Source organism: Myotis brandtii, unplaced genomic scaffold, assembly GCF_000412655.1.
Source record: "Myotis brandtii unplaced genomic scaffold, ASM41265v1 scaffold426, whole genome shotgun sequence".
NCBI lineage: Eukaryota > Metazoa > Chordata > Mammalia > Chiroptera > Vespertilionidae > Myotis > Myotis brandtii.
Window position 1 is genome coordinate 479,383 of NW_005366314.1, and position 14,907 is coordinate 494,289.

General features: G+C 45.4%; 1 protein-coding gene across 1 annotated transcript in view; it reads left to right on the plus strand.

Moving 5' to 3' along the window:
* Positions 1-11,599, plus strand: part of DDX4 (DEAD (Asp-Glu-Ala-Asp) box polypeptide 4) — a 44,072-nt gene extending 32,473 nt beyond the window's left edge. The window contains exons 14-21 of the mRNA XM_014546034.1: positions 49-203; positions 2,797-2,926; positions 4,485-4,651; positions 8,156-8,301; positions 9,287-9,386; positions 10,162-10,432; positions 10,580-10,690; positions 11,290-11,599. Coding sequence (XP_014401520.1) covers positions 49-203; positions 2,797-2,926; positions 4,485-4,651; positions 8,156-8,301; positions 9,287-9,386; positions 10,162-10,432; positions 10,580-10,690; positions 11,290-11,376 — 1,167 coding nt within the window. The 3' untranslated portion in view covers positions 11,377-11,599. The remainder of the gene's footprint in view (positions 1-48; positions 204-2,796; positions 2,927-4,484; positions 4,652-8,155; positions 8,302-9,286; positions 9,387-10,161; positions 10,433-10,579; positions 10,691-11,289) is intronic.
* The last annotated feature ends 3,308 nt before the right edge of the window (positions 11,600-14,907 follow it).

Sequence of the window (14,907 nt, forward strand, 5' to 3'; positions counted from 1 at the left end):
TGGAAGAGGATGCGTGGTAATTTGTCAATTATGCCCTTTAACTTGTAGGCAGCGTTTCTCTTGCCAATCCTGGCGCACATGATGCGTGACGGCATCACCGCCAGCCGCTTCCGGGAGCTGCAGGAGCCCGAGTGCATCATCGTGGCCCCCACCCGAGAGCTCATCAATCAGATCTACCTGGAAGCCAGGAAGTTCTCCTTCGGGTGAGTGCGTCTGGAGGCCACTCACAGCGAGCGTTTTTTTAACAAGACGTTCTCCTCTGCTTGGGGGAGAACTCGGTAACACCACAGTCATGTAACTTAATCCAAGTGTTCTTTTTCCTAATCTTGTTTATGGAATCCCTGCTTATTTTTATTTTTAAAAAGAAACATGCTTATGAAAACTTAGATGATACTAGAATAAGAAAGTAAGGCAGTCCTCGGGTTATGTTGGACTCGACACACGTTTTGTGGTTACTTTGCTATCTCCCATTTATAGTATTTATTTTTTAAAAAGCGTTGGACTCGACACACGTTGTTTTGTGGTTACGTTGCTATCTCCCATTTATAGTATTTATTTTTTAAAAAGTTGTGTCATTTCGATGTATGTACATATGTGCGTTACGTTTGTTATTATTTATTTACCACAAGTAAAGGTCAGGAATTGTTATCTCTATTTTAAATTTTTTTACTATTTCACTTCATTACTGCTGTGTATATGCTCCATGTGAGTGACGCAGGTGCTTGTATAGGTGGGTTCTGACTTACGGCAAAAATCGCATTACGTCACTCCGTAGGAACAGATCTCCGACGTAACCCGAGGACCTACTGTAGTGAACATATTGGTGTATGTTCTGGTAATTTTTAATTTAAAAAATGAACTTCAGATGTTCCTAATTTTCTCCTCTTTTACACATAAACATGGAAAACTGCTTATTTCATCATTAGACCTAATTTTTAAAGACTTTAAAATTACCTATGTGTATGTATTTTACTTCTCTATTTGGGGGTGTTGGAGTTGTTTCTAATTTGGGGCTACTATAAATAAAGCATTCCTATAACCATTGTGTGGAACTCTGTATCTGGTAGATTACTTGCCTCCATTTCATTTAGTTCTTTTTCTAGATTTCTGCAGTTCTTTCATTTGGGGCATATTTCTTTGTCTCCTCATTTTGGCTTCTCTCTGTGTTTCTGTGTACTAGGTAGAACTGTTGAGTTTCTGGTCTTGGTAGGATGGCCTTAGTGGTAGGTCCTGTGGGTTTTCATTTGGGGCGTATTTCTTTGTCTCCTCATTTTGGCTTCTCTCTGTGGTCTGTGCACTAGGTAGAACTGTTGAGTTTCCGGTCTTGGTAGGATGGCCTTAGTGGTAGGTCCTGTGGGGCCCAGCGACAGTCTCCTTGACCCCTGGGCCAGTTCTGCAGGAGGGTCTCTGGTGTAGGCTCTGTGGGCCTCCTGTGGGAGTTGAGCCTTGATGGAAATACGGTGCAGTAAGAGGACTCGACGCGGGCATTGGCGGCTGTCCCTCCAGCCCTCAGCCAGAGCCACACAATGCGGTCTGTCCCCGTGTGTCTCTGGCAGCCTTCCAGCCTCCGTCCCTTCACTGGAGCCCAGAGTGAGTGCCCACAAACAAGCATTTGTGCATTGTTCCTTTAAGAGGAGCCCTGGGTTTCCAGCTGCCTTCTGTCTCACCTGGACAGGTAGAATCCCTGCTGGTTTTCACAGCCAGATGTTATGTGGGCTCCTCTTCGTGGCTCTGGTGCTCTTGGCTGGGGAGCCCGGTGTGGGGTTGTGACCCTCACTCCTAAGGGGGAACCTTTGCCATGAGACATTCTTCCTGGTTCTCAGCCGCCACGTGGGAGGGCCGAGGGCCCAGCCCTTCTTGCACCCCCCTCCCCACCAGTCTCGGGGTCTGTATCTTTGGTTGTCAGGCTTCTGTTCAGCTGCCTCAACTTGATGCTCAGGTTGGTGGGTCTGTAGTTCAGTTGGAAGGTGGATGTGGTCATGGGAGGAAGTGAGCAGTGTCCACCTGCTCTGCGTCTTGCACCTTCTCCACCCGTGCCTTTTCGTCCTCGTGACAAATGGTGGCCTGCTCAGCTGGCGCCACCTGTGATCTTAAACGGCGTATGCTGTGGTGTTGCTTATTCTAGAACTGGCCCTCTCTCTTTATGAAAGCATATATTCCTATGGATGGATGGACTGTAATTTTGAGTTTTCTATTGTTAGATGCTTAGGTAGTTCTCAATCTTTCGATACTAAAAACAATGTTGGCATTGAATCTTATTATACAGTCATCTTTGCCCGTACAGGGACATATCTGAAGGATAAATTTGTGTGTGTGAACTTCCTGGAACGAAAATAAGTGTTTAAATTTGAATAGTGACTACAATTGTGAAATGGGTGGCTTCAGTTTACCCCCTTGAGTGTCAGTTTCCCTATGGTCTGCCTGACTGGTGTCATCACACTTGAGGGGAAATGTATTAATCTTTATTTGTTTTCCTTTTAGAAATAATGTGTAACTTTAAAAAGGTTTAAAGGTTATTTGTGCTTTTAATGAATCATTTCTTCATGTTTTTGTCCTATTTTTGTGTGGGTGGTGGTGGTGTTTATCCTTGTTTTTTAAGAGCTCTTTATCAGATCATAACAAAATATTTTTCCATGGTTTTTCATTTATCAACCTCTTCCTGGGAAGAATTTAATTTTTTAAAGGTTGTTGAATGTATTAGGTTTTGTCTTTATGGATTTTGCTTTACATTTTGTTAGATATAAGTGTCTAATTTTCAAGTAACTAGAAAATAACATTTCTTTTTCTTGTCAATAGAACTTGTGTAAGAGCTGTTGTCATATATGGGGGAACCCAGTTTGGGCATTCAGTTCGACAGATAACCCAAGGCTGTAATGTGTTATGTGCTACTCCTGGGAGACTGATGGATGTCATCAGTAAAGAAAAGGTAGGCCCGGGGGCGGCTGTATGGATGAATTAAGTGTTGTGTATGGGAATGGCGACAGTGCTATAAAGATGGAGATGTTTATTAGAGCACCATTGATAACCATTCCTATGGTAGGCCCCCATCACATTTTTTTAATGTGTTCTTACCTCCTTAACGGGAGATAAATACTAGTTCTCATTTCATACTTGGGAAAACAAACTCAGCGTGATCATGTTATTTATTTAAAATCCCCTAGTTAGCTCTAGTAAGTTAATAGGGCTAGGGTAGAATCTCGATCTGATTTCAGAACCCGTATCCTATACCCAGCCACTCTGGGAGACAGATGTGATAAACGCTTTTCTCTAGTTTCATCTATGTCTGGATGAAATCTTTTTTCCCCCTAGAAGAAGCCTTTGACGACAACAGTTTTGTCTCCCATTTAAGTGTGGGAGCGACAGTAACCAGACTTGTTAATTTTCTAAGACTTTAAGGAGATTTTAGGGCCATGTATGTACTTTAGGTTTTCACATACCACTGTTACATCTCTGAACAATACTTTAAGTTCACTTTCATGAACGTGATTTGCTTTTTTTTTTTTAGCTCTTCTCTAAAGAGGTTACTCAAAACATGTTTTTTCTGCATCAAGGCACTTCTCTTAGAATACTTACTAAGAGTATGCAGAGGGGGGAGGAGGGAGGGAATGGATGAAAGAAGAGGAAAGGATTAGCCAAAGAACATGCTGTATAGGCACAGCCCATGGACACACACAGCTGTGTGGTGATGGCCAGCGGGAAGAGGGGAGGGGCCGGGGGGAGGTGGGCCAAGGGGGGTTGGAAATGGGAACATCTGCAATAGTGTCAACAATAAAAATAAAGTTAAAAAAGAGCATCCAGAGAGGTCCATCTTGATCTGTCACTAAACATGTCCCATGGTGGTACCAAAGTCATCGTTTCCTGTTTGTAAATGTGTGCTGCTCTTTATAGCATCAACGTTCAAGGTCAGAGGCCTTTCCCAGTTGTTCTTGAGTGGTTAGAGAATGGAGAATTTATTCAGGATTTGAAGGAGTTAGAAAAAAAATTTGCCATTTAAAAGACATTTGTATTTGTCATTCTGTTAGAAATTTTTATTTCTCAAGGAATCAGACTTTATGGGAAAACAGTCTAGATCTGTGCTGTCCAATTCATTATTCATGTGGCTATTTAACTTCAAAGATGATTCAAAATTTAAAATTCAGTTTCTCGGGCACACTAGCCACAGTTCAAGTGCATATATAGCGACAGTGGCCATGGCTGGTGTGTCAGGCAGCGAAGATGCAGAATGGTCACGTGAGTGAGGTCTGCTGGGCAGTGTTGGTCTAGATATTCTGGTTTTAGTCCTAACTTACAAAATGTTTACAACATTAGAGATCATGGAGAACTGAAATAAACAGTAAAGTATTATCTAAGCATAACCATTCTCATTGCATTGATTTCTAATCTTCATCCTTAAGAAAATATTAATAGTTGGAATGTGTAATATTTTAGTTTAATATATTAACTAGTTGCATTCTCTGCTCTAATCTTTGAAAATACCCATAAAGATTGGTCTTAGACAAGTCAGATATCTAGTTCTGGATGAAGCTGACCGCATGCTGGATATGGGTTTCGGACCAGAAATGAAGAAATTAATTTCCTGTCCAGGAATGCCTTCAAAGGAACAGCGCCAAACCCTTATGTTTAGTGCAACTTTCCCAGAAGAAATTCAAAGGTTCATTTTTTTTTCTTCTTAAAGATAATTGTAATGTACATAACATGCTTTTATAGAAACAGAAGCAATATGAACATTCTATTTATGAGAAATATTTAATTTTTTTAAGGTTATAAAATAGTTTTAAAAAGTAGATGTATTCCTAAAAAGTGACCATAGTTTTCATTGTTTCTTACCTTTGTTCTTGGCTTTGCATTAACCTCACATTTTATTAAAATGTGTTTGTGTGTATTATAGCACAGCACCTAGCTAGGATTTAGTAAGTTCTTACTAAATTAAGTTGCTTTTATAATTGTCCCTTTTCTTCAAATCAGAGTTATAGAGCTTGGGGGAATTGGTCTTTGGTAGAAGATGTGCCTACCAGCTGTTGACAGATGTGGCCTGGTGAGTTGTGAGGTCAGGAGAATCCCTCTAGTGTGGTGACTCTTCGTTGGGCCTGCTGGTCCCTTAGCCACGCGAGCCTGCAGTGCCCAGGCAGCAGTGTTAGCTCCTCGTTCAGCTGTCTGCAGAGGCGGGACTGTTCTCTCTTTGGGAACCAAGACCTGCAGACCTGCAGAACCTGCTGTGGGGGCAGGAAGCACAGGTTCCTCGTGGGTCTCTGGGGTGATGGGATGGGGGCCTCTCTTGCTTGCGTCGCTTGGTGCCCAGGCCCATGCACCACAAAGATCCTGATTCGAGTTCCTGTGCCTGTGGCGTGATGAGGCCACAGGCCTCACAGAGGGTCTCTTCAAGCCGGGCACTGGCTGTCTTTCCAGGGGACAGGCAAGGGCGGCTCAGCTCCTGCCAGGGTGGCAGCTCCGGGTCCAGTGCGATGTGACTGTGGGCCGCCTGTGCTCTGCAGAGGGCCCTGGCCTGGTAGAAAGTTGTGTGGGGCCATAGGCCCTCGGGCAGGGCTGGCTGGCAGTGTCTTTCACTCATCACATGTTCCGTGTCTGCCTGTCTACCCTGAAATAGGAAAGTATTTGGGTGTCAGCCAGCCCCAATGGCCATGTGGGCCCCATCGGGCAGCAGTGTTTGCTGAGGACCTTTTATGAGCCATGTTGGATTCTGAGCCTGGGAACGTACAGTGAGTCGGCTGGAGTCCCTGCTCATGGGTCGTGTGTATCATTCAGTCCCTGACTCCTCGGTCGCGTCACTGTCTTCTGCCTGAGTCCGTGCTTCTCCCCTCCATGCTCGCCGAGGCCTTGCAGCATCCATCTCATTGGCTGGCACCTGCCGGTAATGCCCAACCTATTGCCCGTGTCCCTGGTCTCTTTCCTGAGCTCCAGACGCTCAGATCTAACCTCTTAGCAGCATTTTCCTCTTGGATGGATTACCAGCAACTCCTGTTCCTCACGTCCAAAGCTGACCCCTTCTCCAGCCTCCTCTTCCAAGTTCTCCTTATTGCGATCATGGTCTTTTTAAGCCCAAATCCTTTGAATTATGTTGAATCTTCCTTCACATTCCTGTATGTCACTACCCTTGAAAAATACTCAACTTGGCAGTTACCCCTAAAATGTTTCGAATCTGTTAGTTTCTTCTGTTTCCGGCTGTAATTTAGAGCCTTTTCAGTTTCCCTTTGCTTGTTGGCAGTAGCTTTCCAACCTGCCTCCCTCCCTCAGCCCCACTTTCGCAGTAGAGATCATTCTGAAATGAAGTCTGACCCTCTTGGACATTGATCAGAATAAACCCTTGCATGTCTCCCATCCCCACAGACTATAACAGCTTTCAAATGCTCACACGTGACTGTCGGCCTCACCTGCCACTTGGTTACCTGGAATCATTTGTTTCTGGTCTGTGAGCGGTGTCCTGTGGCTGGACAAGCCACATCCCATCCTCCTCAGCATTTGTTCTCATTTCTCCTCTCCTTTGGCATGGAATGCCTTGCCTCATTAGTCTTTCACATTCTTACTTGCTGCTTCCTCAGATCAAGCTTCAAACTCGAAGACTCTTCTAAATAGACATCATTTTAAACTGTTTAAACCACATTGTACATTTATTGGAATGCAAGAAGTGTTCAATAGATGCTTTTGTAACACTAGATTGTTATAATAAACTAGAGGCCTGGTGCACGAAATTTGTGCACTTGTGGGGGGAGAGTATTCCTCACCCCAGCCTGCACCCTCTCCAATCTGGGACTCCTTGGGGGATGTCCGATTCACAATCCGGAACTGCTGGCTCCCAACTGCTCGCCTGCCTGCCTGCCTAATTGCCCCTAACCTCTTCTGCCTGCCAGCCTCATCACCCCCTAACCACTCCCCTGACAGCCTGATCGACGCCGAACTGCTCCCCTGCCAGCGCAATTGCCCCCAACTGCCCTCCCCTGCAAGCCTGGTCCCCCTCAACTGCCCTCCCCTGCAAGCCTCGTCACCCCCAACTGCTCTCCTCTGCTGGCCATCTTGTGGCGGCCATCTTTGACCACATGGGGGCGGCCATCTTGTGCGAGGGTGTGATGGTCAATTTGCATATTGCCGCTTTATTATACAGGATACATTAAAATATCTACTATATAATTAAAATGTGTGAACATTAAACTGGACATTTTAAAAGTATAGTAGTTATTTTTATATAAATCAGTGTGAGCACTTCAGAAGCAGAGACCGTCACACTCATCTTTGTGCTCAAAGATGCCCGGTCCCAGGTGTGCCTGGCGCAGGCGCTCACGTGTGGTCAGTGATGAGGAGGAGGATGGGCAGGAAGGAACTGCAGATGCCGTCAAGGTTTATGGACGAGAGGGTGCTTGCTGGATGGAGGTGGATCAGAAGGAAGCTCTGCTCTTCTCTCTGGGGGGGAACAGGTGGGGGGAAAGCACAGCAGTGATTGGTGAGGTTCTGGGTGCGCTGAGTTGGCACTGTTTTCAGGTACTCGAGGAGGCAGCTAGAGAACAAGGGGGAGAGGGGCCCGAGAGGGATTTGGACCTGCCCTTCATCCCCCAGACGCAGCTGTGTGACTGCCAGGCCCCCTCTCCAGCTCCCAGGTCTCGGGGTGACCTTGTGCCTGTCAAGGTGCTGGTGCCCAGCTATTGGGCGAGCAGCCTGGCCTGGCCTGGCCTGGCCTCTGGGCCCTGATCTCGCTTTTTGGCCCAGTTTTGCTCACGTGTGACTTTCTGTGCATCACGACGTGACACACACTGACCTACGGTCTGGTTTGCTCCTAAGGGTTCGTTTGAAGTTTAGTGATTTGATAAACAGTATTTTCTGTGATAAAAGCAATGAGCAAAGAACAGAATTTTTGCATAAATTTCAGTGGAGCATACTTTTTATTGTACACACATTTTATAGTTTTGCGTGGTCAGCACATGCAGTTGGAATTACTATGTCCATGATTGGACACAAACTTCTCCACTAGTAGTTACGTATTTTGCAGAACCTTAGTATTTTATACTGATCTTTGAAAGTAGTATTTGGATGATATAAGTATTCACCTTGTATTGTAGTTGTTACGATCTGTCTTGCAGGATTTCAGCAGATATTTTGCGTATTAATGGAAGAGGTTAAGTGAAGGAATAATCTTTTGTCTTTCAAGGATGGCTGGGGAGTTTTTAAAGCTGAACTACCTGTTTGTTGCTGTTGGACAAGTGGGCGGGGCATGCACAGATGTCCAGCAGACGGTCCTCCAAGTGGGCCAGTACTCCAAGCGAGAGAAGCTGGTCGAGACCCTGCGGAACACAGGTGCCGGCATGGGTGTGGTTATCTTTGTTACGATTCTGATTTGTTAAAGCTACTCTTAAGGATTGTTTGGTATGAGTTTTAATAAGTTTATTTTCATTCTTTTTCTAAAGCTGTTTTTATGATTCAGTTTTCAGTGTAAATTATATAGGAGTATAGTCCTTTCTCCTCCATAAAGGTTAAAAGTAGGAAGGATTTGAGACTTTGCTTAACAGTATTTGACTAAAAACTATTCCAGCAGAAAAATGGGGGTTTTGTTTGTTTTAGAAAATAGAAAAGCTTAGTAACATATTTTTACATCAAGCTCTACTCCACCACAAGTGAGCTCTGCTGTGTTTCCAGCTCCCGTTTTTGCTTCCGAAGGCCTCCTGTGTTCATCGATTGGAAGCATTTTAGAGCTGGAAGGGACTGAAAGACCTGCCTCTGCTTCTTCAAAATCCCGCTGAGAAATCCAGTTCCCCTGCCCCAGAGCAGTTCTTATGGAAAGTCACCCACTGTGTCTCTTAGTTTGAGGAAATAGCTGCAGGCTGTGCCTGGAAACAAAACCTCCAGTACGGCCACCTACCGCCTCTCGGGCTCGCAGGCGCGTTACAGGCTGCACGCCCCCCCCCCCCTCTCCTCCTTCTCCCGTGTAGTAGCTCTCTCTCTCAGTTTGAAGGGAAAGAGGCAGAAGAAGGCAAGAAACCATCTGATTTCCAAAAATGAGCAAGAGAAAGAAAGCATTTTCTAAAGGTGTCTGGTCTTTATATACAGGGTGCCCCTCAAAAACATATACGGTGCACACTTTAACAGCTGATTCAAACTGGATTTCTCTCTCCCCCCAGCCCAACCCATGAGAGGATATTTGCGTCCCTGATAGCGACCAGGCCAGTTGGTCGAGGTGCTGAGAGTGAAGTGGTGGATGAGAAGGTTTCCTACCCACCTCCCTTTCCTTTTTCTGAGTTTTTGGTTTGAATGTTAGTCATAGTTTCATTGTCTTTCATTGTAGGTGATGAAAGAGCTATGGTCTTTGTTGAAACTAAGAAAAAAGCAGATTTTATTGCCACTTTTCTTTGTCAAGAAAAAATATCAACAACAAGCATTCATGGGTGAGTAGATTAATACCACTTCCTAGGAGGGAGGTGGTGTCTACTTGCCAATTTGTTTAGAAACATGAGTCTATATAACGAATATGATAGAATCCTAGGATTCGTGTTCAGAATTCTCAAAACCTAAATATTATTCTTCATCTTCATGTCAAGGTTTTATTAGAACTAAGTGTCAGGGACGAGGGAGGTAAGGCCTGTCTTAGGGCTCCTCCTCCCCAGGAGTGGGGACTCCTCTAAGGACCCCTGCAGGCCCCGGTCCTCAGAGCCAGGGCTCCCTCTGCCGAATCTAATCTCCTTGGCGCGCTGCGTGCTCACAACACGTGTTAACACGGCTTGTCGGTCCTTCACTGGTACGTGTAAAATATTAATCCGTGACTATGTAGGATGCTGAGCTTATGCTTTGTCAGAAACCTGTATTTTTTAAGCAAGTATTCTAATCAAGTGTCGTGTTTTTCCCAAGACTAGAAAGATTATTAATAGAGATTAATAGGTGAGACTTGGCATTTGTCATCCTTGAGTTTACAGTTTGTATGTATTAGCTGTCACCCCATCTGCAACTGGGGATGGTGTTCCAACCTCCGAGCATTGTGGGAACTGTGGGATACGTGGTATGTGAGAGAGAACATTAATGTCATATGTAGCTCGTATTAAAAAGAAATTTAGTGTCAGATGTTTTTACTGGTATTAAAAATAAATTCACACATCAAACTTGAAAGGCTCTCTTTATAGTTTTTGTCAGAGCTGTCCTAAAATACATGCTTTCCTTTCTTCCAAGGGACCGGGAACAGAGAGAGCGAGAGCAGGCCCTGGGAGACTTCCGCTGCGGGAAGTGCCCCGTGCTGGTGGCTACTTCCGTAGCTGCCAGGGGGCTGGACATTGAAAACGTTCAGCATGTGATCAATTTTGACCTTCCCTCCACCATCGACGAGTATGTTCACCGCATCGGGCGCACCGGCCGCTGTGGCAACACCGGCAGAGCCGTCTCCTTCTTTGATCCCGAGTCGGACAGGCACTTGGCGCAGCCGCTCGTGAAGGTGCTGTCGGATGTGAGTGTCCCGTCTTCGAGCTGCACTGAGTGTTCTCACCTCAACGGGGCAGTCGGCGCCTCACACGCAGGGGCGTTCAGGAAAGCGGAGGGCAGTCTTTGAGGCTGCATCTGTGCCTGTGGCTCATGAAGTGCATTTGTTTTAAAGGCTCAGCAGGATGTTCCCGCGTGGCTGGAAGAGATCGCCTTCAGTACCTACGTGCCCGGCTTCAGTGGGAGCAGCAGAGAGAGCGTGTTCACATCGGTGGACACCAGGAAGGTTGGTGAGGGCAGCTCAGATGGGGCTGTAGTCACTCCGTGGAATATGTCTGATACTGTGACATCCCGAGAACCGTCAGCATTTACCTGAGCCATCATCGTTATACCTGAAGGTTACTGTAATATTTCTCTAAAATTTCATATATATAGGTATTTTTGGTGTTAAAGGTGCAGAATTAACATCAAGGTTTATACTCAGAAGCCCCCCTCTCCCCAAGTGTGCTGGCGTTTTAAATTCTAATTTGGTATCTCTTGAACTTCCTGTACGAATGCTTTATTTTGGGAATTCTTGCCACATTATTACTAAGATACAGTCATAGAGACATGAGTTGTACATCTTTTCTGAGGTGTCAGTTTCTAGGCAACAGAAACAGCATATGAATCATGAAATGGTTGTGCGTACTCATTGGTGTCAGAGCTTTAAGTTTCTCCATTTGCCAAAACTATTGGCTTGAAGTGTTTTCCTTGACTTCCCAGGTGGAGCTGGGCCTTGTCCCCAGAGCTGGGTCCTGGAGACTCATGCTCCCTGCTCTCGTCTGGGCCGTGTAGCCTAAGGCGGTCAGAACACTAACTCTTCCTCTCTTTCTCTTTCTCTTAAAGAATTTCCGTGGCAAGAGCACTCTGAGCACAGCAGGCTTTTCCTCTTCACAAATCCCTAACCCAGCAGATGACGAGTCGTGGGATTAAAGCCACGGCAGCCTTCAAGTTCTGATAGAGTTTCAATGCAGAGAAGCAGTTTTGATTTTGAGTTTTTAACGGAAGTGTGAAACCCAGTACTTGTACCTCCTGTCGTTCTGTTCTTACTCCCGCCCTTGAAAACCCCTCACCGACCAGTTATGAGAGATGCTAACGCTACAGCTTTGCAGCTACTGATGCAGACGGTGTTGACTGGAAAGATTAAAGCATTCTAAACGCCTTGCTTGCTTCTAGTGTATTCTTCAGGGATTGTAGACATGTTTCCTGTCCAAATGCTAACTGGGTCTTAGGCTAGTGTTTATGACCCTACAATCAGCAGCCGTGTGTGTGATGCGCTTGGTGAGAAACGATTGGGCTCAGTTTTCCTTACAAGGAGGCTTTGACACAAAGGTGTGTCCCTGGAACGGGAGGCAGAGTGACAGCAGGAGCCTCTGCCAGCAGCTTCTCGTCGTCAGAGGTGCGATGACTGCAGTTGAGTGTGTGCAATGTGAGCTCTGTACTCAGTGGCCAAACAGTGTGTGGTCGTGTCCTGTGCAGATTGTCCTTGAAAATACAGGCTGAGACCGCGCCCTCCGAGCTTGGCCACCGCGCTTGTCCTTTCTTGGTTGCAGAGCATAGTTTCAACTCCTCTCTTGAAATTTTTGTTATGAAACCAGTGAAGTGAACAAATTCATCTTATATAAATTAAATATTAATATATAATATACACTAATACACTGATGTAATGATGAAAACCATTCTTTGAATACAAACTATATCAACAAAAAACAATGTTGTTCCTTCCTGCCATAATTAACCTTTTGATGTTTTAAGATTAATGAGGGAAACAGCCCCCTTTTCACTTGCCATTATATATCTTAAACTTACTATGTCTAGAATGTAAGAAGTTCTTAGCTCATTGAATGAATGAACCAAAACATTAAGGCATAAAGCAGTGAGATGTAAATAGTAGGGAGACAGAAATGATCTGTTTTGAGTGTATGTTATTGTTCACTTAAATCCAAAGCAACATGTCCTCAACATGTATCTTTTTGTAGGAATTTGGTTAATAAATGAGATCACATATGAAAAGAGGGATTTTCAACAAGATGTTAGGATTACTAGTTAGGTGCCTGCCACATACCATATTCAAAATAAATTTCATGTGAATTACAGAAAAACCTACTAAAATACAGTTAAATATTAAACCTTTGAATTGAAGGTGAGAGTTGATTGTAAGCTCAAAGGACAGAAATCATGAAGGAAACAATGATTTACTTAAATAAAAAGAGTAAACAGGCAAGTAAAAATAAGACGTGACTCCAGCGGGCTGTCGGTGTGAGTCTATCGGTGGCTGTGTAGGAACCCGGCAGACACATGGGCAACTCAGAGGGAAGTTCCACCGTAAAAATACGGGAAATACTTACACTTCATCTCACTTCTGGAAAAGGCGGGAGGAGGGGTGTTTGCGTTATTGTAATATCTCTTAATTTTCCCAGTTTGTTTTGTTTACAGAGCTCATTTACAGGCCATTTCTGTCTTTTCATTTCCTCAGAAGGCTTCTTGGTCTGATTGCTCTAAAAGGCTTTTTGACTACCTCGATGTGTCACATTACCACACATAACTGCGTTGCTGAATCACAGGTCAACATGGGAAGAAAAGCATGCGCAACCCACCATCATGGCAGCCCGATGGCAGATGGCCCTGGGTCGCTTTCCTTTCCTCAATCTTTAAGAAAATATCAGAGGAGCAGACAGATAGTTAGAAAGTGAAATGTGGTGGGAGGGTTAAAACGAAGCCGTAGGCTCCTGCCCCTCCCTCTCTCAGTTGCTGGCCCACATCCCCTTCACCTGCCTTCACCGTGCCTGTGGTCGCCATGTTTTACTGTCTCACCAGGTTTAGACTTCGGTTGACCTTATGTATGAGATGTCAATATTTAACTCACCTCTCCTTAGTCACTTCCTATTTTTTCCAGTTGTGTTGAAATACAGTTGACATACAGCACAGTGTAAGTTGAAGGCGTGCAGCATAAATGTTTGTGAAATGATTACCGCAGTAAATTTAGTTAGCATTCATCCTCCTCATACAGATACAAAGAAAGGTAACACAGCCCCGGCCGGGTGGCTCAGTGGGTTGGGGCGTTGTCCCACACACCAGAAGGCAGCAGATTGGATTCCCAGTCAGGGCACATACCTAGGTTTCAGGTTGATCCCGGTGGGGCGCGTTCAGGAAGGCAACTGATAGATGTTTATCTCACATCAATGTTTCTCTCTCCCTTTCTCTCTCAAAATCCATGAAAAACACATCCTCGGGTGAAATGTTTATCTCACATCAATGTTTCTCTCTCCCTTCCTCTCTCTCTCAAAATCCATGAAAAACACATCCTCGGGTGAGGATTAAAAAGAAAAAGGTCAAGCAAACTTGGTCTTGGTAAATCATGCAGTTAGAAGTGTCAGTGGTGAAAGTGGGAGAGAGCCGCCCTCCCCTGCCCTCCAGTCTCTTTCCTCCCTGGGACGTGCAAACTGTCCGTTTACGTTTCCAAAGTCAGCATCCGCCTCCTGCTCTGTACCCGCGAGGCCGGCTCATTCCACAGCCGTTTCTCCTGACACCGGGAGCCCACAGGCAGGGTTACGTTGCGTAATGATGGCTCTCCGCGTGGGCCGGCCATCACAGTTTGATCCCCTTGCCTCCATGGTTTTTCCAACCTTAGGGCCTCTATGTTTCCAGGGAGAATTATTATGTCAAGATGAAGTGAAAATTGATCAAAACCGTTGCACACACCCACTTGCTTTAAACTCGGACTGTTGGTTTACCCTATGGCTTGCCGTCCTCTCTCGGGGGGAGGAACGTGCCCCTTCCCCACGGTGCCTTCTAGGATCCCACCCCATCTGTGTCCTCTGGGAGCTGCTGGCAAGGGCAGGGGTGCTGAGGCTTTACCCCGGGGGGCCTTGCTCCACGCGCCCCTTTTCTGGAAGGAGGGGGGGGGGGTTGTGTTATTTCTTGGCTGATTTTCCCAAGTTTGCTCTCTCTTATGGTAAGATTGTACAATTAATCTTCTGTGTCTCATGTTTTATTTTTTTCATCTTTTTGCTTATGTTCTGGTAGAACTTTTACTATCTTCCAACCCTTTTATTGTTTTTAGTTTTTTATTTCCAAGAGCTCCCTTACTTCCTCTTGTGTTTCCAAATGTTGCTTCGTATGCATTTTCTGCTCCACTAACCTTTCACCCTGGGATTTAACGAGAAGTCGTTTTTACATCAGCATGTGTTTTCCTGCTCTTTGGCCCCAGAAACCTTACATACAGGTTTGATGTAGGTTGGTTATGCCAGCTTCCGCCCATTGTGGCCCCTCCCCCCCGCTCTCCTCCCTGGGTTCAAGGCCTCGCTCAGGAGGCTGCAGGCTGGGAGGAGACAGAAGCAGCTTCTCTTCCTGTGAATCCTCGCATGTTAACGAGGCAGAGGCTGGAGCAGGAGGGAGGCTCCTGGTGTGCAGTGTCAGCGCCAGCTGCGTCCAGTGGGTTGTGGAGATGAGCAGCTAGCAGTA